This window comes from Martes martes (assembly GCF_963455335.1).
Source record: "Martes martes genome assembly, chromosome: 17".
Taxonomy (NCBI): domain Eukaryota; kingdom Metazoa; phylum Chordata; class Mammalia; order Carnivora; family Mustelidae; genus Martes; species Martes martes.
The window spans coordinates 40,661,334-40,688,176 of NC_137905.1; the positions used below are offsets into that span (position 1 = coordinate 40,661,334).

General features: G+C 57.5%; 1 protein-coding gene across 1 annotated transcript; it reads right to left on the bottom strand.

Moving 5' to 3' along the window:
• Window positions 1–108: 108 nt before the first annotated feature.
• Window positions 109–15,216, bottom strand: SLC7A10 (solute carrier family 7 member 10; the record flags this gene model as incomplete). Its single annotated transcript, XM_080827977.1, has 11 exons — window positions 14,936–15,216; window positions 5,625–5,829; window positions 3,575–3,726; window positions 3,262–3,387; window positions 3,039–3,192; window positions 2,225–2,348; window positions 2,040–2,143; window positions 1,604–1,700; window positions 1,286–1,435; window positions 482–659; window positions 109–239 (listed from the first exon to the last, which is right to left on the bottom strand). The coding sequence occupies exons 1-11, from the start codon at window positions 15,084–15,086 to the stop codon at window positions 109–111; spliced, it is 1,572 nt and encodes a 523-aa protein (XP_080684103.1). The 5' UTR covers window positions 15,087–15,216.
• Window positions 15,217–26,843: the final 11,627 nt, after the last annotated feature.

Sequence of the window (26,843 nt, forward strand, 5' to 3'; positions counted from 1 at the left end):
AGGACAAAACAAAACAAAACAAAAATCCAAAAAAAATTATTTTGCAAAAACACTTCCTCAATAAACAACATGTAAACAGAAACAGCTGCTTCGGGCTCCACGAATGTCTCACTGTGTCTTCAAAGGCTTGTCCGTGGCGGGCAGTGGGGGCGGCTGGCAGGGGCTGTTTTCCTCCTCCTCGGGGGCACCCTGGGGGTAGACCACGAAACACAGCTCCTGGCCCCAGCGTGTCATGGATTCTGAGGACAGACGGACAAACAGATAGACCTTGGGTCTGAGTCTGTGGGGCAGGGGTCTTCAGGGAACTGCTCCCTTCAGGCGGATCCTGGACCCTGGGGTCACCTCTTGGGGAGACTTCCGACGGCGGCTGGATCCTGTTGCCACCGCAGCTGCCGGGGTCGGGGGGGCCCTGCTCCAGGGCCAGCCCCTAAGAGGGTCGCATCCCTGGGTCCCACCGCCATGGGGAGGCTGCCCGGCTCACCTGTGAGTCTGTGCACACACTTTGGTTTGCTTCTCCAGAACACCCCCAGGAAGAAAACAGGCACCCCTGTGAGGATGATGATCACGCCGACCCCACACACCATGGGCTCCGAGATGAAGCTGAAGACCAGCAGGAACGCCCAGAAAACCAAGTATGCCACGGGGACCAGGAGGTTCACCTGGGGGAGAGCCAGCCGGACTGCCCATGGCACCCCCACCCCGGGGTGTCCCATGTGCTTCCCACCTGCTCCTGGGAGCTGGGGCGTGAGGTCTCCCCCTCTAGCCCAACAAGCTAGAAGCCAACTCAGGGGATGGCCAGGGTGCCAAACGGTCGAGGATTTGTTGAAGTTTCCGTGGCCCTGAGCTGCACACAGCAACGATGTGTCCCTGGCTGTTTGCATCGGGCTGGACGTCTCTGTCTTTTTCGGTGTGTCACCTTTTTTAGGCACTGAGCCCTTGCCTGGCTCCAGGATTTATATGCACACAGAGTATGTGCACTCAGCTTGGGTTATGCTCTCCTGTCTCCTGTCCTGTACGTGCTCCTGGGATTCCGTGTGACTGGGAGCAAGCGCCTGAGCCTGACTTTCCTGTCTGTAAGCTGCAAGTGGTCCCAGCACCCCCTCGTGGGGCGGTTGGGGGGTGCTGAATACATCAGTGCACACACAGCCTGAGCAGGGCCCGGCACGTGGCTAAAACTCGAATCCTAGTCGTTGTCCTCACCTGCTCCCCTCCCCCTCTCCCCAAGCACAAATGACCGTGGGGCTTGGACCACATGTGCCAGCCCGGTCCCGCTCCCGGGCCTCACCTTGATGGGCCTGTGCAACGCCGGCCGCCTCCAGCGCAGCACGAGAAGGCCCAGGATGGTGACGCCGTAGCAGAGGTAGTTGATGAAGGACACGTAGTTGATGAGCGTGTATGTGTCTCCCACAAGCATGATGACCGCTGTGGCCCCGCACTGGGAGAGGACCGGGCTGAGCGTGGCCTCCCACCTGCCTCCATCAGCCCCGGCCCTCCCCGATGCCTCTGTGGGCTGCCCCCTAGGGCCGAGACAAATCCCCGCCATTCCCCACGTTGCTGGGTGGCCCCGGCTCCCCTCCCGGCCAGCTGTGACCCCACAACTTACACAGACGAGGAGGGCAGGGATGGGGGTGCAGTGTCGGACATGGATCATGGCCAGCAGGCTGGGCAGGTGCCCCTCTCGGGCCCCCGAGAAGCACAGTCTGGGACAAAGATGGGTGGTGGCCGTGAGTCTGGCCACGGGCCTCCTACCAACCAGATCCTGGACCTCTGCTCCAGACGTGACATCCTTCTAGAGCTGTCGCCTCTGACCCCTGCTCTGGGCCCCGGCAGCCCTACTGGGCAGTTCTTCCCTGTCTTGCCCCACCTCCCTTTTGCTTTCTGACGTCAGAGTTGGGGTCCGACTCCTGTAACTGGGGAGTTCATTGTCCCAGCTTCACGTGAGACCCACCAGGCAGGATTTGACTCCCTCTGGCCCCTGGCACGGATTGCATGCACCTGCCTTGCCTCACCTTGACCGAGCCCCTCCCCAATCCAGTCACCTGGAGGAGGTGAACAGGTAGCCATTGATCCCTCCAAAAGTGGAAAGTGCCACGGAGACGGGCATGACCCAAGAAAAGTAGCCCAGCAGCTTCTCCCCGAAGGTCTGAGTAGGCACAGAAGAAGAGGGGCTGCGTGAGGCAGGGCGGGGTGGGCGGGAGCCAGGCACAAGTGGGACCCCACTCACCACGGCCACTGCGTTAGAGACCAGCAGCTCCTGGGGGGACATGGCAGTGAAGTAGGCAATGTTGGTGAAGGTGTACACAAAGGTCACCAGCGGGATGGAGATGACAATGGCACGAGGTAGGTTCCTGGGGGCAGCAGTGCAGTATGTCAGCGTCAGTCCTGATGGGTGGCGGGGCTGGGAGGCGGGGCCCAGAGGACCCAGCAAGGGAGCAGTTGGAGTCTCTATCTCCAGGGTCTGGGTCTGTTGGGGGCCTTGGGACAGGGAAAGGGCAGCACTACTGTCCCCCTGCTGCCCCCCAGCTCAAGCCTGGGCACAGGCAGGTGGGAGGAGGGACCGATGGGGGAAGGGCCACATCAAACCCCGAGGGGCACCTCTACTGTCAGTACACAAAGAGAAAAGTGCACACAGCCAAAATCAGCCTTGAAAATCCTTAAAAATCCTTGCAAAGTGCCCCTAGAGTCCAGTGCATAGACCTGGGCGCCCCCTGGAATGCCCTATCAGCCCCAGCCCCAGCTCCCAGCGGTTCACTGTTGGGATCCCTGGCTAAGCATCAGAGGGAGCCATTGGCTTCATCCATAGGGCATGTCGTGCGCACACGTATAAATTTTGGCCAAATGCAGATGGCTGGATGCATTGACGGCAAGGGGCCATGGCCCGCCCACAGCCTCGCAGGGAGCGCTGGTGTCCCAGCAGCAGCATGGTCAGGCGGATGACCAGACGGGGCCCCGGGAGGCAGCGGGCCTGTGCAGGGAGGCTGCCTCTCCCACCGCTGCACGCCTCCCCTTCCCAGGGCTCGGCCGGGCATCCCACTCACTTTCGAGGGTCGACCAGCTCCTCAGTGACATAGTTGAGGAAGTTCCAGCCGCTGAAGGCAAAGGAGCCCTGGAGGAAGGCCAGGGCCAGGTGACCCACAGAAGGCGTCATCCAGAAGTCAAAGGCATTGCTGGGCCTCAGCTCCTCGAAGTGTCCTGGGGGTCCAGAGGTCAGGAATCAGTGTTGTCGCCGCAGCCCTGTCCACGGCCCCACCCCTGCCCTACCTTGGAAGATCTGGACAAAGCCCACGCCAATGATGAGGGACAGGGCCAACAGCTTCCCGCCGGTGAAGATGTCCTGGATGCGTGTGGCCCAGCGCACGCTGGAGCTGTTCACCCAGGTCAGGAGCACTGGGGAGGAAGGGAGAGAGGGCGGGTGGGCCATGGCTGCAGGAGAGCGGCAGCCCCCTCCCCCCCAGCAGCCCACCCCCTGAGGCTGAGCTCCCAGGGGGCCGGGAGGTGGAGGGACGCACCCTCCCGCACATGCACAGCCCTCCCACACCAGCGAGCAGGGCGCGGGTCCAGAGTGGGCACTCACTCAGGCAGGCCATGGAGAGTGCGCGGGACGCGGCGGCTGGGGGGATGCAGTTGGGGAACACGGGCTGCAGCACGTAGTTGGAGAAGGTCATGGAGATGACAGCCAGGCTGGTTGGGTACATGATGAGGACTGCACTCCAGAGCAGCAGGAAGCTGGAACGAGGGAGGGCCCCACTGGCAGAGGCAGCAGCACCCTCCCAACCAAGCCAGCCCAGGTGGGGGCTGCTCCTCAGGCCGCGGCACCCGGGGTGGCGAGGGCGCACGATGCGCCAGGAGGGCAGGGCCGATTCTGTTCTAAGAATGGACTTTTGCAACAGAGATGGCATTCAGTACGGTTAAAGAGCTCCAGGCTGACCTTGGGCAGGTGTCGAAAAGGACTGGGGAAACAGCCACCTTTCTAATAGCCGACGAGCTCTGGCCATGGGCTGTTTCCCGAGCTGGGGCGGGCTGTCCCGGGACCTTGGGTTATGGTTCCAGCGGGGTCTCTCAGCAGAGCCCACGGCTGCAGGTAGCTGGCTCTGAGCCATGGCCCCTGGGGGATCAGACCTCGCGAGGAGCCCTGGAAGGGGTTAGGGAGCGATTTATGTCCCTTTTGCCCAAATATCACCACTGTGGAGTACCCACAGTGGGTACTCAATGTTGTGAGGTCCAACCTCTTCCCAGGGGCTCTGCCTGCACCCTCGGGAGGGCCTGTCTGTGGGGATGCTCCTAGACCTTGAGGATGGGGACTGCCGCATCCAGGGACACAGTGATCCCTGGACCACCGGGCTTGGTAGATTCCTCTTGGTCCTCTCCTTTACTCGGTGGCCTCCCCTTGCTCCCTTCTGCCAGCCTTAGAAGACAGGCCCCCCTGGGGTTGGGCCTTGGGCCCTCCCCCGCTCTCACTTCTCAAGTATTCTCTTAACCACACAGCCCAATTTTTCTGCTTTCTCAGGTCCCAGTCCCCTTTGAGGACCCTCTCCCCAGAGCAGAGCACCCATGGACACACCCTGAAACCCCATCTACCGCTACCCCTTTAAGGCCCCGCACCACATTCCCCAGAACCAAATTTTGGATACTCTAGCCTAGACTTTTCCTCTGAGCTCCAGACACCCTCCTGCCCAGACCAGACTAGACCATCTCCCCAGATATGCCACATACCCCACCAGCATGGGAACCCGACCCCAAAACTTTCCCTCCCATGGAGTCCATCCAGTGGGAAAGTGGCTGTCACCTCCTTTGCCCCCACCTCTCCCTCAGGCCACCCTGTCTTCTGGATGATTCTGGAATCTTCCTACACCTTTATTCAGGCCCTTGGCATGGCTCAGGGGGTTAATTGCCATAGCTCTAATCCCCCATCGTGCCCTTAGGCAGCCCCAGGGCCTCCAAACTCTGGCACTTGCCGTGGATCTGATCTGCCCCTGGCCATACCAGAGGCATCAGGCTTGCCCTCTAAGCCCTGGTGCGAATGTTGTTTTTCCCAGAAGCCTTCACTAGGTGATGGTACCCCATTCTTTTGGCCGCTGGGCCACTGCCCCTCACGCACACCACAAAGCAAGGATTCTCTAGGTCTTCCCCAAGTACAGAGGGGCTTTCTCCTTCTGCCCTGTGAACAATTTGAGAACAGGGATAGATCCTTTTATCTCTAGTCCCCAGCACACAGTAGGTGCTCAGCTAATGTAGATCTGTGAATAAAAGAATGCGGGGGGTGGGGGCTATTTAAAGGGGCCCTCTTGCAGGGCGATGGTAGGAATTATATGCACCCCCCACACACATGTGGGTTGACTGAAATCAAGGCTGCCCTTCCTTTGTTGCAAGCGTCACCCAGGTGGGGAGTAGGCTTCAAGAAACATTTAGAAAGTAGCACAGAGAGGTCAAGGGGCCAGCCGGAGTGTCCAGCCCATTCTGGCGTTGGAAGGCTGCACAACACCCCCACCCTCTTTTCCTCTATCCATCCCATGACCTCCCTGAGATGTGAGAAAAAGAAGAAACTGAAGTCCAGAGCCCAAGTGACCCTCCATTCCAGATTGTCATCCCCTCCCCCACCGACCCCACTGGTGCCCCACACTCACCCAGCCAGGCCCCCGAAGATCTCAGTGACATAGGCATAGTCCCCACCAGACTTGGGGATGGCGACTCCCAGCTCCGCGTAGCAGAGGGAGCCCAGGGCAGTGACGCCTCCACCTAGGACCCAGACGAAGAGGGCCAGACCCACGGAGCCCGAGTGCTCCAGGACCCCCTTGGGGGAGATGAAGATGCCCGAGCCAATGATGTTTCCTGGGGTGGGGAGAGATGGGGAGGCATCAGGTCTGGGATCCCCTTAGACAGCCCAGCCTTCTCAGGCTCCCAGATGCTACAGTGAGAAAGAAAACCCAGGCTGCTCCCTGGAGGAGGAGGAGGAGAGGGAAGGTGGGTCTACAGGCCTGTGGATGCCACTAGGGGCCTCCAACCCTGCAAATCCCACTCTGGGCTCATTATCTCCCCTTCCCCAGGCTCTGGCGTGGGAAGAGGCACCTTGTCCACCCAGTTCAGGACATGAGTCCTGTTCTTGTTCCTCTGTCCCCCTACCCCACTGCTTCCTCCCAGCAGGCCGGCAAACATGAAGGGGGGGGGGGTGCTCAGCAGCTCAGGGACCTGCTTGCTGGACTCCTCCCTGACCTAGGACCCAGACTGCAGACAGATGCTGAAGGGACCTTGTTTCCTGGCACCGCTGAAATATTTCAGGTCCTGGGCAAGGGCCGGTGGGGTGTGGGAGAGGGAGAGGAACGAGTGCATTTATACAGCTGGGGAAAGTCAACAGCCATCACGGAAGGAAGGCAATGGCAGGCTGACAGAGACGCGGCCAGCCCGGGGTCTGGATAAGACCGCCTCTCTCCTTGAGACAGCCTGGGGGATGCAGAGAGGAGTCAATGCTCCAATCCCAGCACCACAGTGGGAAACCTCTGCTGGGGCTCAGGTCACCTCTCAAGATCTACCTGTACGAGAGGTTTCTGTGAGGCTTCGGCAAGATACCATAGAGGAAGCCCCCTGCTCATTCACAGCTGGACCCAGACGTAATCGGCATCCTTGCGTGATTGTGGGTGCGTCTGCTGCTGCACCTGCTCTCACTCACCTCCAACCCCCAGCACATAGTAGGTGCTCACTACACATCTGTCGATTAAACTGAATGGGTGCACGGATGGCCCGATGCCCAAAGCGGCACCGATGTCCTAACCCGAAAGACTGAATTTCCCATCTGTGAAGTGGGGGCAGCCGTCTCTGCTCCGCTCTCCTAGAGAGGCACTGCAAAGAGGAGGAGGGGGGCGGTCACAGCCTCTGAGGCTCAGATGTGAAGGGAGTCTGCCAGGGTCACCGGAGGCCTGCCCTGTCCTTGGGCTGACTTGGAGTCTTGCGGACTGTGACAAGGGTACTGTACTGTGACTGTGACAAGGGTACTGTGACAAGGGGGTACTCCATTGACCCGCAGCATCTGGGGATGCTCAGTCTGAATGCTCAGAGGGCCAAGCCATGGTCTGCAGAGCAGGTTCTCAGGGTGAGCAAGACTGAGTGCCCACTGAGCTGTGAGCTCCCTGGCAGTTAGGGTAAAAAGGGCAATGCTCTGGGGGACCTTGGTCTCACCTTCTGTGCACACAAATGAGGTCTCATCGTTGGTGGCTTGCACGAGGACCTGCCCAAGAGGAAATGATCCCAGAATGCCCAGGCCCCATGAATAAAAAAGCAACGCTGCTAGGAGCTGACGCTCTGTCCCTCGACAGGATGACCCCACCTGCCAAGTCCGGCGGGAGAATGTACGCCCATCGAGGCAGAGCCTGCCTGCTCCACCTGCCACGCCCACAGGCGGGCCTGGCCAAGGACACGGCCAAGGCTGCCAATCTGCATGCATTCCTTGTCCACGGTGCTACCCCCCACCCCACCCCCGGCCGACACAGATTTCCAGTCTGGACGGCCACGGTGCCCCACTTGGTTTTCTAGTCACATCCCAGGAGCCCTAAATACATCCAGATAAGGACCAAAGAATTCCTGTCCCCCAGACCCCAGAGGTAAGCTGAGCCCGTCAGCCTGCTTCCAGCCGGAGAGGGGGCACCTCCCTTATCTACCCTGAGGGGCTTGGGCCTGGCTCCGCTTTCTAAATGGTCTTTGAGTTCGCTCTATCCAGCAGCACAGCCTCTGTTCTCAGGGCTTGGTGGAGTGGGATTTGCCAAATGCCAGTGAGGTTGGAAGCCAGCGGGGGCTGGGTGGCCTTGGAAGGAGCTAGGTGCATTCAGGCTGGGGGCATCCAGGGACCTGAGCAACCCAGCCCATGGGGACTCCAGCACTCCATAGAGTTCAGCATGGCGGGGCCTCATGGGCTTAGCCCTTGGGAAAGTCACACCTAGCATCCTGTCCTCCCAGGTTGGGGTCTGAAAGGGATGTGTCACTAGCCTGTGCCCAGGAGCTAGAGACTCCAATGCTGGCACTTGGGGGATGGTCCGGGGGATCGTGATTGTGTGGACACATGGCCTTGGCCTATAGTGCAGGCCCATGTGGCTGAAAGGAACATGTGTGCCAGTTGGTGTCTCTGAGGTCCTCGGGGGCCTCTCCTTCTGGGCCTGGACAACTTTTGGCGTCCGCCCCAGGTTTGTGCCGGAAGGTAGCAGAAGACCCCACTGAGGTCCATTGGCCACTCTGGGGACCACGTGGGCTGAGTGGGGCTCTGCAAGGAGCCACAGGGGCCATGAGCTTGGGTGAGTGGCAGAAGGCAGGAGGAGGACACTGGGGACAGGGGTGGGGACCTCCAGCATCTGAATGATTACAGGAGGCCTGGAGGAGGGACCACGGAGCTGTAAGGGTTATGGCGGGGGGGCCTGCCCAGCCCTCGCAGTAGTGGTGGGCTCAGGCCTCCCTTCTCAGCCCTCATGCTCAAGTCCAGCAGAATCAGCCCTGTTGGATTCAGGACACAGCAGTGGACAAGCCCAGCCCTTGGGGGAACCTGCTCTGGGAGAAGAGGAGGAGGGGCAGGAACCAGGGAACACGGGATGGTCTGCGAGATACTACTGAGCATCCAGTCAGGTGTCTGAGGACAGCGGGCTAGAGAAATGCAGGTTCCAAGGCCTCTGCGGTCCCATTCACCCACTGGCGTGGCTGCTCTGTGGTCCCTGCAGGTCCTCGGTGGCAGGGCCAGTGTTCCCGCACAGGTGGGTGAGGAGGTGAGCCCCCACCAGGAGGCGCCCCCCCCAGTCCCCTCCCATCCCTCTCCCCTCAGTCCACACTGGGTGGTTTTTATCACATTAAGATGTTTGGCCTGATGGGGCTTAGTCAGCTCCACAGAGGAACGAAGAAAGGGCCATTGTTCTCCTGGCTGTTGCGGTGTGTGCTGTGTGTGCTGTGACCTATTTCTGGGACGCAGGGGCTGACTATGGAGGTCACAGGGTAGACGGTGGAGGTCATGGTGGTGGAAGGAGCCAGCTGCCCTGGGTGTGGATGGGGGCAAAGTGCAGTCTGATTTGGGAGTGGGCAGGGAGGTCCTGGCAGGCCACGCTGCTGGCACAACCCCTCATCGCTAGAAACACTTTGGGGAGTTAGCTATGTGATCTCAGGCCAGCGCTGCCCTTCTGGGCCTCAGTTTCCCCGTTTGCAAGGTAGGGCCACTGAGCTAGGGGGCAGCAGAGGGCTGGTTCAACCCTGACTTTGGTGGAGGCCCCGCTGGGCGGGGCAGACACTTTCTGCACATCTGCAGAAGGCCTAAGGAAACACAGTCTGCTTACGGGCCCCTGTCCCCCATGGTGGCAGAACTCTCCTCAGCTCACTGGATTCCCAGAAGCTGCGCCACCTCCAGGAAGCCCTCACTGACCTCCCACCTTGGCCCACTGCCATGGTACCGAGAGGATGGTGAGGAAGGGATTCTTCATTGGCCACCTTGCATGGGTGCCCTGGCCTGCTGCAATGAGAAGCCAGAGCCCCCCAAAGGACAGAGAACCCACAGGGCCTAAGTCATCTACATACGCCTTGCCTAGCTGTGCCTCTTTTAGCTAGCAGGCCCACAATGGGGATTCTTCCTGTCACATTGGCCTGTTGGCCCGAGACAGAATAGCTCTAGGGCTCTTGGGTCTGATCAGGGGCTGGCCATCGGCCAGGCCTCCCTCCTCTGCTCTGGGCAGTGAGTCCCAGCACCTTCTTGTTAGGGAATGACCCATGAGTCCTCTGGGAAAGAGCTCCACATTCCCATCGGTAGGTCCCCGAGGCCACAGATCCTGATGCTAGTTGAGGATCCCTAGATCTGGGTTCGAATCCCAGATACCTCGTGGTGGGGGCAGGAGCGGGGTGCTGTAGACAAGATACTTGGCCTCTAGGAGTCTTCTTATCTGTGAAGTGGGGAGAGGAGGCAGTGAGGGGGTGTGCTCCCCACCTGCCTTGCTCATCAGAGGCCCAGGAAGTGCTTGTTAATCTCACTATTGTCTTCCAGCTTGGAGAAACCCCAGGCCACCCAATCTGGCCTTTGGAAACCGGACTCCCCAAGGGACCTCAAACATGCTGGGGTCAACGGCCAGAGCTCTGCTTTGGGGGCCCCGCTGTCCCCCAAACACACATGTGTCCTTAATGAGCGTGTGTTGGGCATCCCTCCGAGGAGAGAGAAGTGCCCTTTGAGGGTGTTGGCAGAACTCCAGGGAGGTGAGTGGGGATGCCTCCAGGACACGTCTGGAATTGCCAATTGGCCCGCGGGCACCTCCGGCCTAACCCACTTTCCTTTCAAGAGAGGGATGAGCAGAAGTGTGGAGCTCGCTCTGCCTGGCTCGGTCCAGCCCGGCCCGCCAAGCAAATTCCGCCTGTGCCCAGTCGCCAGGCTGGGTCAAGGTCATCGATGAGCTCCACTGCGCTGGACCGAACCGCCCACCCCCAGTCCACATCTTGCCTGCCTCATCAGTGGCATTTGGCAGGTGAAGCCCTTCCTCCACACTCAGCCTCCTGCCCATCCTCCCATCTTGTGGGCTGCTCCTTCTGGATGCTTCTGCTGGTCCTTCTCTTTCCTGACTTCCAGACGTTGAGTGCCCGTGGCGCAGTCCTGGGGCCTCTGCCCCTTTCCTTCCACACACTCTTCCTTCGAGGCCTCCACCAGTCCCCCCAGCTTCTGTTGGCAACTCCCAAATTTATATGCCTAGCATGGACCTCTTCCCTGAACTAAACCTCGGTATCCAGCTAATTACTCAGCAAATAGCATTGCAAGTTTCACATGTTCGCAACGAGATCCCCGACTTTCAGCCCCTTGCCCCCAAGACCTATTCCTTTCCTTCTTTCTGGACCGATAAACAGCAAACGGGGCTTCCAGAGGCTCAGGCCCAAACCTGGGGTTGCCCCAATTCTTCTCTTTCTCCCACGCCTCACACCCAGTTCATTACAAATCCTTTGGCTGCGTCTTCCAAGCACACCCAGAACTGAACCTCCCCTCAGCACCTCATCGCGGCCACCCTGCTCTCAACCGTCATCATCTCTTACACGAGGGACTCAGGTACACTCTTGACCAGGCTTCCTGCTTCTACCATTGGTGCCCACAGCTTCTTCTCTATGGTGGGCCCCATCCTATCCTAGCCCATCCCATCCCATAGCCTACCCCATGCCATCCTATATCCAATCCCAAATACCCCATCCCGTCCATCTCGTCCCAGCCCATTCTTCCATCTCACCCTATAGCCTATCCCATCCCATCCCATCCCATCCTATACCCTATTATATCCTATCCCTTCCCGCCCCATGCCATCCCACTTCATTCTCTCCCATTCCATCCCGTATCCTATCCTATTCATCCCGTCTGTCCTATCCCATCCCATATCCTATCCCATCCCATCTACCATATCCCACATCGCTTCATGCCATCCTGTCTGATCCTGTCCAATCCCACCCTCTTTTGCTCAAAGCCCTCTCCCACCTTGAAGAGACACATTTCTCACTGCAATCGGCAAAGTCCACACCAGCTGGGCCCCATCCCACTCCTGACTCATTTCCTCCCCACCATCCTCCCCACCCCCACCTTATTTTTTTCACCTTAGCACTTATCATCATCCATTGGCTAAACATTTGGCTGCTCGTCATTTACTCTTTGACTTCCACGCTGGAACATCAGCTCTAAGACGACAGGGCGTTTGTCTGTCTTCTTCCCTGCTGTGTCTCTAGCACCTAGAACAGTGCCTGGCCCTGTTCTGTACCTAATTGTTGAATCGATGAATGAGTGTGTCCAGTGCTGGCAGGCCCCCACCTTGTAGCCAGAGCGGCCTCGGCCCCCAACACCCAGGGCCTCTGCCTCTGGGCTGGCTGCAGCCTCAGTCTGTTTCCTCGTCTGTAGATCAGGGCTGGGAGACACAGACAGGGTCTTTCTCAGGGTCCCTATGAGGAGGGGCTGAGCTTGTGGACAGAGCCATCCTTTGAGCAGCCCAGCCACCTCTAGCCCTGGAGACAACAGAGAGGGGCCTGCCCATCCTTGGAGGAGCAGGGATTGTCGCCTAAGGAGACAGGGTTCATGAAGCAGACCTCTGAGTCCCTGAACATACCTGAGCCTGACACATGAAGACCAGCATAGGTGGGATCCCTGAGCTGAAGGGAGAGAGTGGAGGACGGGGCAGCCTGGTCAGCGGATCCAGGGTGATTCTCACTCCGCTGGACCTGGGCACACCCATTCCTTGGGTGTGGATTGGGAGAGGGCGCTGGCTGGGGGCCCTGAGTCAGGATGAGAGATTCTGTGCATACAGCCCTAGGCGGGGGTGGGGAGTCAGGGGAGATTCCTTTGTCCCTTTGTTCATCCATCCATGGGAAGTGCGGACCTGGGTCAATCCCAACCTTCCCCCACTGAGGGCTTTGAATCTGGCCCCAATTTTGGCCAGCACCAGAACAGTATAGGGAAGGGCACTGAATTGGAAGATTGGGTCCAAATCTGGTTCCAAATCCCAAGATCTACTGCTTGCAGAAGTGCCATTTAACTTCCAACCTCCGTTTCTATGCCTGTAGAATGGGTATAAACAGTCCCGCCTCGCAAGGTGGGCATGAGAATCAAATGGGATAAAGGGAGAACACGATTTCATAATGTAATAAGAGGCGTTTTTCAGAAGAGGTATTAGATGCAGCAGTGTCTTATGGAGCCCCGCCCAGCTGGCTGCCCTCCCCGCAAGGCCGGCCCATCTCCCTGCAGGTGTGCTGGCTAGGGCCAGCAGGTGCTGCCCCAAACACACTTCAGGTGGAGTCTTCCTCCAGCCCAAAGCCCTTCCAAATCATCCCATTCCAGAAAGCCCCACTCCTCGGCCTACGCCAGGGCAGAGGGTACAAGGAGAGAGAATTATAGGACCTTCTGGGAGGGGCTATTTGAAGTTTTGGAGAGAGCAAAGGTAGGAGCTGGTAACAAAGGAAGGGGGGGCGGGGCCTCCAGGGCATAAGGTGGGAGGGGCTGGGCAGACCCGCACTCAGCCCACAGAGGCTTCCTCCCTCATGTCCTCTCCCCTCTGGTCCACATCCGTCCTCCCCTCGTCCATCTCTTGCCCGCTGGAATTCTTCGAAGCTCCCTCAGCAGGGTCGTCGGACCACCCCTGAGTGTCCCGTGCTGGGGTCAGGTCTTCTGGGTTCCCTTCCCAAGTCTGCGGCCCTCGGCCAAGCCCCCTCTGACCCCTGCTCAGACTTCAAGGTCTGGAGGCCGAGGGAGCAGTGGACCTGGAACAGCAGGGATGGGCTGAAGAATGGGGGTGCGGCAAGGGCCGAGCTGGGGCGCGTGGGTCTGTCTCGCAGGGCGCAGGGGATGGTGGAGTTAGCCTCCTCCTCTCCTACCGCCACCACCCGGGGCTCTCCTTCCAGGAGAGAGGAGCCAGCAGCCTCCACCTGACCTGAAGCTGATATAGGATGTGGGAGGAAGCAGAGCAGAAATACAGCTCAAGGATGGCCGCTTAACCGAGGCAGCCCGGGAAGAATTGTGTCTCTCCCTGCACCTTGCTGGCACGGCAGCTAACTCCAGACATGGCCAGCTTCTTGACTCCATGGTCCTTCCATCGTGTGTGGGCCTCCTGTTCCTGGGAGCACAGATCCTGGAGAGGGTGTGGGCCAGGGCAAGACTCTAGCCAGTATCCTGGCTAAAGCCCTGGACCCAGCCCTCCCTCCCAGCAGATCATGGAGCAGGGATGTCCTATGCCAAGAAGGTTGCAGGAGCCACTCCTGGAAGACGCCATTCCAGGGGCAAGTGGGTGAAGCAGGGATGCTACCAGCACAGGGGCTGTGTTCTAGGGCAACTTCCAGTGTGAGTGTGGGGGTGGCTCAGAGCCAGATCCCAGCCCCAGTGCAGGAGCTCCCTGTGTGGGGGCAGAAGAGGAGGAGGGGAAGACCCCTGTCCGCCCACCTGAGCCTCCAACCTTCTCCATCTCCAGGGGTCTGAGGATGGGTGGGCGGTGGGTGCGCAAGGAGATCCCACTGGCTGGGGAGGGGAAGACCCGGCCGGCAATAGAATAAAGCAGTCCAGATGCCTGGGATCCATCCACCCAGTCTGTGTCTCCTGGGACACGGGATGGAACCGACCACTCCCAGGAGGGTCTCTGAGGCCCTCGGTGTGGACACAGATCTGGGTTACCTAGTTCCTCAGGAGTCAGCATCCATGACTTGCACCTTGTCCCCTGAGTCCTGTGGCTACTCAGAAGTCCCCATATGGAGGACCCATTCTCCAGTGGGGAAGAGGAGGCCAGAAGATGTGAGTGCCTATTGGGATCCCAGCCCAGCAAGCAGGTTGGCTTTTTCTGCAGGCTTGCTGTGCCCACCCCGTGGCTGGCTTGCCCAGTCACTGACGGCTCCACCCTCTCCCCAGGGTCCTGCCACCAAACTCTGCAGTTAATCATATATTCTGAACCTCTTCCCCCTCGGGGCTGGCTCTACCAGTCCAGGGTACCTGGTGGGCTGGGGGTCTCCTGCTTTAGAAGAATAAATCACCCACGTTGCATGGCACCTGGAGACTAGAGCCACAGTCCAGAACCCGGAGCCTTAACCTGGGTCAAGCCTAGCCCCACACAGTCCCCACACTTACAGGGTTCCTGGCACTCAAGGCAGGATTATCCTCACCTCCCTTTCATAGATGAGAAAACCGAGAGCATTCTGCCTTGCTGAAACGCACAGCAAAATAAAGGCAGCAGGGGAATTCCAGCGGTGGATGGGGCCCTCACCTCCCTCAGGTGCAGAACTTTGGGGGCCTGGGGAGGTGGGAACAAGAAGCCCTCCTGCCGCTGTGTGAGGTGAGACACCCGCAGGTGCTCTGGCCATCCCCTCACGTGTCCCACAGTCGCAGATCTGGTAGGAGCGCCCGGAGCGGGGGTGCCCCTTGTTTTGGGCAGCAGTGCACCCCGAGCCTTTAGTCTGGCCATCCCAGGCACCCGCCCGCCGCGGCCCCTCTCACCGATGATGATGGTGCAGGCGCTCACCAGCCCGATCTCCTTCTTGAGCGCCACCCGCTCCGAGGGGCCGGGGCCGGGGCCCGGGCCGGGAGAGGGCGAGGGTGCAGGGCCAGGGTTCCCGCGCCCGCTCGGCTGCTGCGTGTGGCCGGCCATGTCGCTCAACCGCCGCGTCCCCGCTCCCTGTGCTGCCCAGGCTGTCCGACCGGCCGCGGGTCCGTCGGTCCGTCCGTCTGTCGGCGCTCGCCGCCTTCGCAGCCCGGACAGCGCCCACAGGCGGGCGCATGCGCTGGCGCGGGGCCCGGGCCCTGGGCCCCAGGCTGCGGGGCAGAGGAGGGGCGGAAGGAGGACCGGCTGGCAGCCCCCCTCCCCCACCTCCCTTAAAGGGAACTGCCCCCGCCCCCCTGCCTGGGGAGGAAGGAGAGGACTTGGGGCAGACCTAGGAAGAACTTTCTAGCTGAACTAAGGAAGAGGCCCTCCCACTGCCTGAGTTACATCTAGTCGTGGGGTGGGTTGGGGGTGGGGGAGCAGAGCTCAAAGGCAAGAGTGCCCCTGCCCTCAAGGAGACTGAGGAAGCTGGCCAGAATAATAGCTGTCTGTGTACTGGGACCCTCTGCGGGCCGGCGCTTCCAAACCTTAAATCCTGGCGCGGGCTGACGGAAGGGTGAAGGTTGCGTCCATTCTACAGGTGGAAGTTGAGGCCCAGAGATAACGTAAGGAGGCTCACAGAGCAAGTGGCAGGGCCCAGACGCAAACTCTTTCTGATGCCTCCTTGGCTTCCAGACGGTGGTGGGGGGTGTGAGATATCGCTCTAGGAGGGGTGCGTCCAGGAAGCTCTGGGAGGGGTCAGGAGACCCTAAGCACCCACCATCAAAAGTCTGACCTCTAACCCTCATCCAGAACCCTATGGGGAGACCTGGAAGAAGTTCTGACCAACCCCTTCCCCCACCTGTCTCCCCACCCAGCCCGGCTGCACTCCGGGCTGCCTCGGTCAGGTCCCATCTGCAGATGCCGGGTCACAGGTGAGAGTGGGGGCTCGGTGGACTAGAACTTCCAGCCCGGCTCAACTGACCAGGAGGCACGGATAAGGGGGCTGTGGCTCCTGAGGTCGCGGACGACGTCGGGGCATGCAGGGTCACAAGGAGGCCGCCTCCTCCCGGAAGCCGTCCGGCCTGTGCAGCCCCGGCCCGAGAAGCAGACACAAGGGGGGCGGCGTCGGGGGCCACCGGGGCGGCGGGCGGGGCGAGCCTGGCACGGTGCGGCCGGCGGCGGAACAGCCTTTGTCCTTTCCTGGCGGGCGCCGCGCCGCGCCGTCCCCTGCATGTGGATGAGGCCGCTCCGGGCGCCCCCGTCTCCCCCGCCCTGCCCCAGCCCGCGGCCTCGGGGCTGGCGGAAGGCCCCGCTTGGGTCCGACGGCCTCCGGGCAGCCCCCAGGCTGGGGTGGGGGCTGGGGTCCGGTCCCGGGCTGCGGGCGGAGCATCCAGGTGCGAGCGGGGCCGTGCAGGGAGTTTGGCTGCGGGCGAGGGAACTTCGAAGTTGGGGGCAGGGATCTTGGGGTAAGGAGCAGGACGACCCCGGGTGGAGGGCTGGGGGGACGCGGCGGGGGAGGCCACCGGCGAAGCTTCTGCCTTCGCGCTCCCGTCGGAGTCCGGCATTCTTGGCGCCCTCTGCCTCCCGCCCCAGAGACGCGTTCAGCAGCCGGCTTTCTTAAAGGAGCCTCGCGCAGGGGCGGGGTGGAGGCGGCGGCACGGCTCCCGAGAGCCCTGGTGTCGCTGGGTGGGGTGGGGGGTTGGGGTGTCGACCTGCCGGTTCCACTCTCCCCACCCAGTTGCCTTTGCAACGCTACGGTCTGCCGGGAGAGGGTCCAGCCAGGGCTAGTGCGTTTCGGGGGTTGGGGCGAACCCCACGCACCGGCCAGGAGCCTGTGGGTTTTGAGTCTGGCTCCTGAAATGTGGAATATGTGTTTGAAGAGAAGGAGTGACTCTAGGCCACGGGTAGGATGGAATTTGCATGTTATCGTCCAGACCCACCGTTCTAGCAGACATTTTAGTGGAATGGAACTAGAATCTGCAAATCCCGATTGGAATTAAAAGTTGGCAAGATTGGTTTGCCTCTAAATCAGTACTCCCCAGTACTCAATCAGAAACCCCCACATTAACAGAATAAAGCAAGGAAAACCATAAGGACTTCTCAATAGATTCAGAAAACAGTCATCCATGATTTAAACAAAAAACTCAGCAAATTAGAAACAGAAGAGAATTTCCTCAGACTGATCAAGGCTTCTACCCGAACCCCAAGCCCTGCAGGAAACAAACGAAACCCCCAAACCTTATAGGTAACATCACGTTTGATGCTGAAATGTTGAATACTTTTCCACTGAGACTGGACACAAGGAAGAACGTTCGCTTCCAGAGTGTTAACTCATTCATTGCACTGGAGGTCCTAGCCAGTGCAATAAGGCAAGAAAAAGAAGTAAAAGCGTTCACTGTTCAGTTGCCAGAATTCAGAACAATGACCACACTCAATGCTCGTGAATATGTGGAGCAACAGAAATGCTTATTCATTGCTTGTGGGGGTATCGGAAAATGGTATGGCCACTTTGGAAGACAGTTTGTCAGATTTTTACAAACCATGTTCTTAGCATACAATCTGACAGTCCTGCTCCTGGGTATTTACCCAAAGGAATTGAAAACAAAAACCTGTGCATGGATGTTTATAATGGCTATATTCAAAAGTGCCCAAACCTGGAAGTAACCAAGACACCCTTCACTAGGTGAATGGATAACCTGTGGTCTGTTCACACAGTTGAGCGATATTCAGTGCTAAGAAGAAATGAGTTGTTAAACTATGAAAAGAAATAGAGGAAACGTAAACTCATGTTATTAAGGGAAAGAAGCTAATCTGAAAAGAAATAAGAAGACATGAAAATAGGAAAGGAAGACGTAAAACTGTCTTGTGGCACAGTTGGCGAAGTGTCCAACGTTTGATTTCGGCTCAGGTTTTGATCTCAGGGTTGTGAGATCGAGCCTTGCATTGGGCTCTGCACTCAGCAGGGGGTCTGCTTTTAGATTTTCTTTCTCTCTCCCTCTGCCTGCCCCCCCACTCTCTTTCTCTCTCAAAATAAATAAATCTTTTTTTAAAAAAAAGGACATAAACTATCTCTTACATATGACAATATTGGGTAAAAAAAATTAAAAAACAAGTAAATTTAAGGTTAATTAGTTAATTTAGCAAAGTCACTGGATACTAGTTCAATGGGTAAAAACATATTTCCTTAAAAAATATTTTATTTATTTGTTGAGGGAGAGAGAGACAGCATGAGAGAGAGAGACAGAGAGCACGAGAGGAGGAGCAGCAGAGGGAGAGAGAGAGAGAGAGAAAATCCCAAACAGACTCCTTGTCGAGTGTGGAGCCCAATGAAGGGCTCCATGTGGGGCTCACTCCCATGACCCATGAGAACATGACCTGAGGTGAAACCAAGAGTCAGATGCTCAACCAACTGAGCCACCCAGGCACCCCACTAATTGTATCTGTTTGTACCAACAATAATTAGAAAATACAATTTGTAACAGCATAAAAATAAAATACCTAAAAACAAATGTAGTGAATTATGTGTATGATTTCTTTTTTTTTTTTTAAAGATTTTTATTTATTTATTTGACAGAGAGAGATCACAAGTAGGCAGAGAGGCAGGCAGAGAGAGAGGAAGGGAAGCAGGCTTCCTGCTGAGCAGAGAGCCCGAAGCAGGGCTCGATCCCAGGACCTTGGGATCATGACCTGAGCCAAAGGCAGAGGCTTTAACCCACTGAGCCACCCAGGTGCCCCATGTGTACGATTTCTACACAGAAAACTATAAAACATCACTGGGAGAAATTGTAAAACATATAAATTAATTGAGAAGTATACTCTGTTTGTGGATTAGAATTTAAGATGTTGGTTTTCTTCAAGTTGATCTATAGAATTGATCTAGAAACCCAAAGCACTCACATTCATCCCAAGGGGTTTTGCAGTTATTTGCTTGGATTTGGGGAAGGGGGGAGGGTAGTGAAATTTGACAGGCTGATTCTAAAATACATATGAAGAAGAACAAAGTTGGAGGACTTACTACCGCTAACAACTGCGTTAATGGTACAAGGATAAACAAACCAACCAGTGGCACCAAGAAGACATTGTTGAAATAAACCCATCCAGCTCTGGTGTACCACCACGAGCTGACATTGCAGAACGATGGAGAAAGTATCCATATTGGAGGGAAAAAAAAAACACTTTATCTCTATGTTATACCACATCCTAACACAAAGTCCTTGGCTGTGCCAGTGGAGTGTGCGCCTGAGAGGTAAAAACAACAAAGCAGCTCGAAGAAGACATAGGGGAGAGAATAGATTCACTTTCTTAAACAGGCACAGAAAGCACTACTGGCCAAAAAAAAAAAAAAAAAAAAGAATTGGACTCGATTAGCGTTAGAAACTTCTGTTAATCAAAAAGCGTGATTAAAGAGGGACAAGTAAATCCCATGTGAGAGAAGTCATTTCAATTCGTAGAGCTGATAAAGAGCTTGTATCTAAAAAATGTGAAAGTCACTACAAATCAGTAGGAAGAGGACTTTAAGTAGGTGCTTCATTAAAAAAAAAAAAAAAAAAGGATCCCCAAGGGGCCTGAACAGGTGCTCAACCTTATTAGTCATCAGGGAAGTGCCACTTAAAACCAGAAAGAGCTACCACTGCACATTCACCAGAGGGTTTAAAATTCAGCCCTGGGGTTGGCAAGAGTGTGGAGAAACGCAGGACTCCCATACGGTGCCGGGGGAGGGTGTCCATTGGCGCCCCCATGCCTGGCACCATCTGCTGTATCTCCAAGTACCCATGGCCCAGCATCTCTCCTCTGTATCATTTGCCTGTGGGTACCACCTCCAATCCTCTCTCCTCACCTTGCTACATTGTTTCCCATTTCCAGCACAACCTCCTGCCTCCTCCCATCATGCCCTGGGGCTTCTCTGCAAGCCCTGAGGTGTGAGATAATGAAGGACCTCCCCCAGTGCCCACAAACTTGTAACCAAAGTGCAGGGGAGTTAACACCCTTGGGCTTAATCTTTGGTGATGACGGATGGGAGCCCGCAGTTAAATGCTTCCCGGTCCTCGTCTCAGATGGACTGTCACAAACCATATTCGTTAGAAAGTCTCTTGTGAGAGGGTCCTGCCGGCCCAGAGAGGGATGCTTTTGGGGCCCCGTGATGGCCAGCTCTGAAACTCATCTCCTTATTGGCTCTCTTGCCTTCCTCATTCCCTTTCCCCCTCCCTCTTGATTCCCTGTGATTGCATCCCTTAATTAAAAAACACCACCTAAACTTGTGCCTGAGACTGTTTCTGCAGGCTAAGAGGCACTCCCAGGGATATACCCAAAGGAAATAATGTATAAGTGCACTACAAGACGTCTACAATAGTATTTATGGCTGTGCTCTTCCTAGCAGCCCCAGACTGGAAACCTGTTGAACCATTATCCATAGAATGGATAAATACTTCCAAGTACATTCAGGTTCCGGAAGAGACGAACACAGGAAATGGGCACCGAGCAGATGGACAGATAAACAAATGTCTACCAGGTCACGACGCCCATAAATCTCAGACACATAATGTTGAGCAAAAGAAGCTGAATGTGATATTACATTCTGAGGTAATGCCATTTACATGAAGTTCTAAAACAGGCAAAATCAATGCATGTTGTTAAAAGTTAAGGTGGAGGTCACCCTTGGAGGTAAGGGCTTGGGGGAGGGGCAAGAAGGGGGGTTCTGGGGTGCCGGTCACAGTCCACGTCTTTTTCTGGGTGCTGATTATAAAAGTATGCTCAGTGAGTGAAAACTCGTCGAGCAGAACATTAAGGATTTGTGCAATATTTTTGTAGGTAGGTTCCACTCATTTTACAAGAATAGGACATTCAACGTGTCCTAGGCAGGGTCCCCGGGTTGGACAGGATCTGCTTGGGGTGTGTGTGTGTTGGGGGGTGTCTCTGAGCCTGCTCTTTCTCTGTCTGCTCCTCATGGGCACTGAAGCCCTCTCAGGGCTCCCACAGCTGTCCCAGCCTCAACCCTTCTCTGCTCCCGTGTTCCAGCCCAGTATCCTCTTGCGCAACCTCAGCTTCTCCCTGATCGCCCTGATCTCCCTTCTCCCTGTCCCAGTCTCAAGCATCTTTTGATGACGCCTCTTGGGGACCCCTCTCTGCCTCCATCTCATGGGGTTCCCAGCCCCAGACATTGTGGCTGTCCCTTCTTGGCTTCTCTCTCCTTCTCTCTCTGCCCCTTCCCTGGACAGCCCCAACTCATGTCTAACGATGGCAGGCCCTGGGCAGAAGTACAAATGATATGTATATTAAGATTTATTTATTTTAGAAAGAGAGAGAGAGAAAGCACGAGCAGGGGGTGCAGAAGAAGAGGGAGAGGGAGGAAGTCAGGAGCAGTGGAGGGCTCGGTCCCATGACCCATGAGACCTGAGGCGAAACCAACCGACTGAGCCACCCAGGCGCCCCTTCACATGGCTACCTATTTAGAAGTTATAAATGAAACTCTGCCATGGTCCAGCCCTCATTCACACCCCAGGCCGGTCCTGAAGGCCACTGTCAACTGAGGGAGGGGAGGGCGGGAGCTGGGGCAGTGCCCGAGGCTACTGAGCATGAGCACCTACCTGGGATGGGGGCTGGCCTGGGCACCCTTTCCCCCCACCTCGTTTCTCGTTTCTCCACCTGGGATTTCCAGACGTTTCTAATTCCTTCTCCAGACATCACCAAGGGGCAGAGGGTGGAGGAAGCACATTTACGGGGAATGTGCCTGCCTGATCGCTCTTTCTGGTGATTTGGGGCAGCTAGCTTTATGAAAGTACCATCGCTTTTTCTGGTTTCCCAGGCGGAGGCTATGCCCGCCCCCTACACACACACACACACACACACACACACACACACACACACACACACACACACGCTCACTGCTCTTAGCCCAGCATCTTCCAGCCCGGGCGGAGGGCGGTGCTTGTATTACACCTGTTCCTCTCCCACAATTGACCTTTGTTCGGTTAGAATTACCACACTTTCAAATGTCCTATGACAGTGAATTTACAACAAAAATCTTCATATTTGATGCTGGTGACATTGTGGTCAGTGTGTGTGTGTGTGTGTGTCAGGGGGCTCTATGGTGAAGGATCCCCTCGCCCAGGACTAAGGGGTCAATTTGTGCATGCGGGGCTTCTAGAATGAACCAAGGAAGGCTGTGTTGCCCCATAGGGTCCTCGCCCACTCCTTGCTGTCTCTGCTTCCCGAACTCGGGCTGCCCCCACCTTGGGCCTTACCACTCCGTACCACGCAACCCAGGCACCTGACACTCTCTGCCACCCACCCTTTCCTCTGTGCTGACAGCAGCTTCTTTGCCAGCCCAGGATATCTCCAGAGGGCAAATCGAGGGCCCCCCACCCCCCACTCCGTACTCAGCCGGCCTGGTTCAGTGCAGCCAGCTGGGGTGCGGGCCAGTCCTGCACGCTGTTACCTCAGCAGGGAGACCGCCCTGGGACACTTTCGAAAATGAAAGGGGGTTCTGTGAGTGTACACCAGGATCACAGGTGTAAACCAGGGAGGCCGAGCAAGCTGGAGTGTGGGGTCGGTGCCTTTAAGGCCCTTGACCTATGCAGGGGTTGGTCCCCTGCTGGCCTGGCCCACGCTGTCTTCCCAGGCCTGCACTCCCCCTCCCCCGTCCCACCTGTTTGCTCATCTGTCTCTTGTGAGTCAGCCTGGTTGTCGCCTTCTGCAGGAAGCCCACCCTGGTCCTCAGGCGGGATGGTGGGCCTATTCTGTGCCCAGGTGACCAACTCTGTGTGCCGCTTCTCTCCCCCACTGGGCCAGATCCTCCTCGAAGGCAGAGGTCTGGCCTTACTCCCAGCACACAGTAGGTCTTTCACGATGATGCCCGGTGTCTGACCTGGTCCCGCTGTGGCCCTGACTTCTAAACAGAATGAGTCATTTAGCATCTGTGAGGTTAAGGGAGTGGGAGAGGTACAGGAGTCTTCAGGGCCCAGAGCTGTCCTGGGGGTGGGGGTGGGGAGACAACTTGTCCAGACCCTGAGGATCCTGGGCCCCCTGGTCAGGAGAGGGAAATGGAGGGAACGGGTGACCTTTGGGGGAGTCTGGGACTCTTGCGTCTTCCTATGTCATCCTTGTTCTCCCTTGAGGTCCCTATGAGCTTGACCCTGTGCAGCTCCTGTCGGGGACAGGTGTAGGAACAGGGACCAGCTGGAAACATGAAAAGTTGGGACTTTGGGTCTTTGCTGTGGAACTGGGCTCTCTTGTCTCTCTTGATCCTCCCAGAAGTGTCCCGCTGGCCAGCCAGGAGGCCTTCACTCAAGGACACTTGCCATTCCAAAAGGGTGCCACCAGAGAGCAGCCTCCCTCTCCCTGGGATGAACCCTGGTGGTGGCCGCCTTTCTCTGATGTCAAATAATCAATCCAAGACTTTGCGGGGCCTTGTCCTAGGGGGTTGGGCAGGGCAGGACTGGCTTCCTGAGACCAGGACCCAGCTTCTCCTGGGACCTTTGGAGTCACCTTGGAGGCAGGGAAGTCCTTCCCAAGGGTTGCCCAGGCTCCCTCCTGCCGCTTGCCTCCTGGGCCCAAGAGACACAGGGGAGGCCCCCGGGGCTGTGAGCCCTGGCCTGGGTCAGGAAACTCATAGTGAAACCAGAGACATCTCGTAGTGAAATTCATTCCGTGCAGCGCACCTGCCTGGGGCAGGGCTGGGGAGGGACTGGAAGGCAAGAGAGCAGCCTGCCGTGGAGGTGGCGTGGGGAGGGCCCAGAGCCTTATCTGATGGGCCCCGGCCTTTCTCACAGCTCAGTGGAGCCACCCTGACAGGCCGACCATGGCCCGGTGGGCAGGGGCTCTGCAGGCCCCGAGGGCCCAGCCTCCCCACCTGCCCAAGAGGCAGGGGGGCCGTGGGCCTGGGAAAGGCGCGGGCGGTGGAATGTGTACCACTGGAGGGGAGCGGGTGCCCAGCAGGCCCCTCCGAGGAGCTCTGGTGTCTCAAAACACCAAGAAAGGTCAAACACCAGTTGCAAAAAATTGAGGCCCTCTAGCGCGTAGTTCGAACAAACTAGCACTTTAAACGTAAAAACGAGACTGCACATCCCCAGGTCCTGTTCGGATTTGAGAATGCATCGGGTCCCGGGACGCTGCGGGATGTGTCATTCCACAGGCGGGGACTGTCCTTAGACCTGCGGGGGACTTGGGGACCGTGTGTGGAACGTCACCCGGGGACCACACAGAAGGTCTGAGCATGACATGCTGGACAGGACGGCCCTTGGGCTGCCCCCACCGCCCACCCACACCGAGGTCCCCCTCCTGTGGGGATGTCTGCTGTGCGGACCAGTGTCAGGGCTGGCGGGGAGGGCAAGGGGGTCTGGCTGCCTTGGGTTGTGGGGTGGAGCCAGTCCGGAGAAACGGGGTCCCACTTCTCCAGGGATCCTGTCTGGATAGGGCCTGCAGGGTCCTGGGTGCCCCCTAGGAGGGTCTGAAGAGGAACAGTTTCAGTGTCAGAAGGGTCATCCTACTGTTGGCCCCTGGCCGCCCTCCTGGGACCACCTCTCTGAACATGGGCACCAGCCACCCCTGGTGGGCTGGGCTGAGATCGCTAACAGAGGAGGCTGCGAATCTCTCCTTCCACCCCTGTCCTGACACGTGTCACCAGCAGGGCTGGGAGTCTCCGGTCCATCCAGCATCATCACCCAGGGCCCTTGAGTCTGTTGGAAACCTTTCCCAAATGGAGACGGTGTGTTTTCTTGGGATTCATCTCACAGGGAGAGAGGAATGTGAAGCGAGTGTCTTCAGGGCCTCAGGGAGCTCCAGCCTGCCCCTGGGTGGGGTCCCCAGGGCCAGGCCAGGGGACAGGAATGGGGCATTGTCTGGGGGAGATGGGGCGAGGCTGAGAGTACCCTGGGGAATTTCCAAGCATGGATTTGGCTTAGGCTTCCCTTCTTACCTTTATCCAGAGACTTCCTCACTCCACTGCTCAGGCAAGAACCCTGGGGTGTTCCTTCTCCTCATCTTCCTATCCCTCATCTCCCAGGAGCACCTAAATCTGGTCCATCCAATCAGACTCGTTGCCCCTTCTATAAAGAATCTTAAAATGTCTTCTTGCCAAAATAAAATTTGTAGCCAGTATAACTTGCCTTCATAATTTAAAAAAAAAATCAATATAATGTCCTAACTTAAAAACGAGGGAGAAATAAAGGAAAGTAACATGTAAGTTCCTAACGTGTCTTTGCTTTTGAAGATCGCTTGGGTCTGACCTCCAGAGGACCCGATGCTGGGCACACAGAAGCTGCCGGGCTGTAGCCTCTGCAAAGACAGGCTTGCATGCCTGCTGAGGCCACTGTGCCGTCTCAGGGACCTGATTTTTCCAAACAGCAAACAACTCTTGGTACATTTCCAAAGGAAACGAGGTTGCATCTCCACTAGACGTTCAGGTGTGTTGTATCCCTAGGAAATTCTGTGTTGGAAAGTGGAGGAAGCTTCCAGACTCTGATTGTTGCTACCAGGATTCTGGTGGCTTCCCTGCCATCTCCAGACCCCCAGCTGGCGAAATCACCCTTGCTGGGCAGGATGCCGCTCGCTTCCCAGGGTCCCCCCAACCAGCAAATGCTTATAGCACCCCGTTTCCATGGCAACGTTTCCCACCATTTCTGAAATTCCCCCGGGGGGGCAACAAGCCCCTGTGGCAGGCTTCTCACCTCCCCGGTTCTCCAATCCAGGGGTCCGGAAGCCCCTTCCCTGCACACTCTGTAAGACCTGCTGTCCTGATTTCTCCCGCGGGGCCTATCGCCGCCTCCTCACCGGCTCCTGCAGAGACAACCGGTCCATGGCTGCCACAGCCCCCGTTGTCTCCATGCTCCCGCCTCGTCCTTGCCCGCCTTGCCTCTCCGGCTGCTCCTAAGTCCTGCCTCCTCCTTCTAGCGGCTTGGCATAGGATTCTGTCTTTTCTTCAGCAGAGTCTGAGTTTCTCTGTCAGAGTCTGGAGGAGTTTTCTCTTCCAGAAGGAGGCGTCCTTCTCCGGGGAACCCTCCCTGAGCCGTCCCCTTCCCTGCAACGAGCTGGGCAGGTTTTCCTTCCTGGTGTTCCAGTCCCCATGGTGACATCCACCCAAAACCACTTTCCCCTCGGTCCCTTGCCCCATCCCCACCGTCGTCATCAGAGTCTGGCTCCAAGAAGGGGGCATGATTGAGGCTGTGGTTCTGTTCCATTCTATTTTCATTCACTGAGGACTCCTATGCCCCCCCACCGAATCGGAGGGGGGTTCAAGCTAAGGGGCAGGTCTGGGAGAGCGATGGGTTACAGCAGCCCGGGGTGGTGGGGCCTGGAATCTTGTCTCCCTGCCCAGTGCTTGGCCCCCTTCTCCTGTGGAGATGGGGGGGAGCGGCTTTAGAGGGACACTGGGATTTCTCCAGCCGGAAGTGCCCACCGGGGAAGACTGGCTCCAATCCAAGTGGGGCTGAGGGAAAGCACTAGGGAGGCAGAGGGGCACCCTGATTCTTACCCAGGGGACCCCTTAGGAGGCTGGCCTCCAGTCCAGTGGTGCCTACCCTTTGTGGAGCCTGAACTCCCAGCAACTAAGGTGTCTCCGGGGCACAGAGCACTGGGCACAGGCAGTGACTCAAGGCCCCTGGGCTGGCTTTCACCTTCGTCATCCGCCCACCAGCCTGTGCATCCCTGATCGGGGTTCACGCCTCTCCTCAGCCCTGGGCAGAGACTCCGTCCTGTCCTGTGGGTATCTGCTGGCTGGGTCAGCTTCTCAGTGTGGTGCAGGGACTGGAGGCCGGTTGTGGGGGGAGGGCCAGGGATGGGTGCACTGGTGGCCAAGGCCATCTCTAAGCTGGCAGGGCTGGGTGCACA